General features: G+C 48.7%; 1 protein-coding gene across 1 annotated transcript in view; it reads right to left on the reverse strand.

Moving 5' to 3' along the window:
- ctnnd2a (catenin (cadherin-associated protein), delta 2a) overlaps window positions 1-1,257 on the reverse strand; it is a gene marked incomplete at both ends in the record, with an annotated part of 313,279 nt that extends 312,022 nt beyond the window's left edge. The window contains one exon of the mRNA XM_084443367.1: window positions 1,141-1,257. Within this exon, the coding sequence (XP_084299493.1) occupies window positions 1,141-1,257 (117 nt within the window). The remainder of the gene's footprint in view (window positions 1-1,140) is intronic.
- Between the last annotated feature and the right edge of the window lie 273 nt (window positions 1,258-1,530).

A 1,530-nucleotide genomic window follows, 5' to 3' on the forward strand; every position in this document is an offset into this window, starting at 1 on the left:
CAGCACCAGGTCTACTGGACAGCGCCTGGGCGCAGACGCACGTATGAAGTCCTACTTAACGGCCTACAGCTGTGTGGAGCCAGAAAGACGGCAGAGCAATTAAGAAAGCGAACAGCCAAGAACAATAGAATCTTTGATTTCATTGAAACTTAGTTTTTGTACGAATAGGCATTAAACCTTCGAAAAGAGAATTAAGTGGTCGCCATTGAATTTATTGAAAGACACAGAACAAGTGGTTTGGTTTCAATAGCGTTGTCAGTGGGGCCTATTGAGCTGCTCTTGCATTTTGGCTTCAGCACTAGATTATGTTCTTAGTCTCTTGTTAAGAAAGGAAATGCACTTGTGAGTTTTGACAAGTAGTAGTACACTGACTACTTATGTTAAATGTGATTATTGTAAGTGACTTTGGATGAAAGCGTCTGTTAAATGACTGTAATGGAAATGTAACGTCTACTTGGCCACAGCTCTTGGCTCAATCCTCTCCTTTCTTTAGGCTCCTGCAGCCATAGTTCTCTGCCTTCGAAAGTCTGGAGACATCTCCACTGAAAGCCGTTGCTAGAACAACGCCTACCATTCTGAACCACTGCCTACATCTCCAATAGGGTGAAGGTCCCACCTTACCACAAACAAACTCGAGTGGAGAATCAAAAAACTAAAATCAAAATATGTCACCGCCCCATTAGGAAGGACCGCCCTAAAGACTTTTGATTGGTTCTGCAATGCAGGTTTTTTTCAATCCCTCAAAATTGTTTCCACCCACTTTGAGCAAACGAAATCTGGAGGAATGTCTTCAGTCTCCAGTTGAGCACAGCGTTTAGACACTTGACTTGTGAGTCTAGCCACATATCAATCATCACCCCCCCCCCCCCCCGCCCCCCCACCCCCCCTCTTGAAGCAGCAAGAAACATCTCTATTCGTTCCGAAAATCGCTTCATTGTCGGTCAAGAAAGGAGAGTTCTGTCCAGAAGTGTCCTCCGACAACCAGCAGCAACCAATACACACAGAGACACTAACACGCAAACACACACACACACACACACACACACACACACACAGACACACACAGAGACACTAACACGCAAACACACACACATACCTAAACACACACACACACACACACACACAGAGACACACTCTTACCTGCTCTTTGACGGACGCCAGGATGGAGGAGGCGGTCTCCGTCTCAGAACCATCTGGCATCGTCGGGGGCAACACCGCCTCCTGCTCCCGCTCGGCGGGCTGGTCGGGTACCGGCATCGCTCCTGCACACACACACACGCACACACGCACACGCACACACACCCACACACACACACACACACACACACACACACACACACACATGCGTGCACACAACCACACACACACACAGGCACGCTGATTCAATGACAGCTTGCTGAGTTTCAAACGGCTGGTGTAGCCATCGCCCCCTCCCTCCTCTCCTTCCACTGCTGTCTTCACCTGCATCCCGCTAGACCCTCACAGATCTCTACAGATACGGCCATGTCCATAGTGGTCCTGTACCACACA

Source organism: Borostomias antarcticus (assembly GCF_949987555.1).
Source record: "Borostomias antarcticus genome assembly, chromosome: 9".
In the NCBI taxonomy this organism is placed as follows: Eukaryota; Metazoa; Chordata; class Actinopteri; order Stomiiformes; family Stomiidae; genus Borostomias; species Borostomias antarcticus.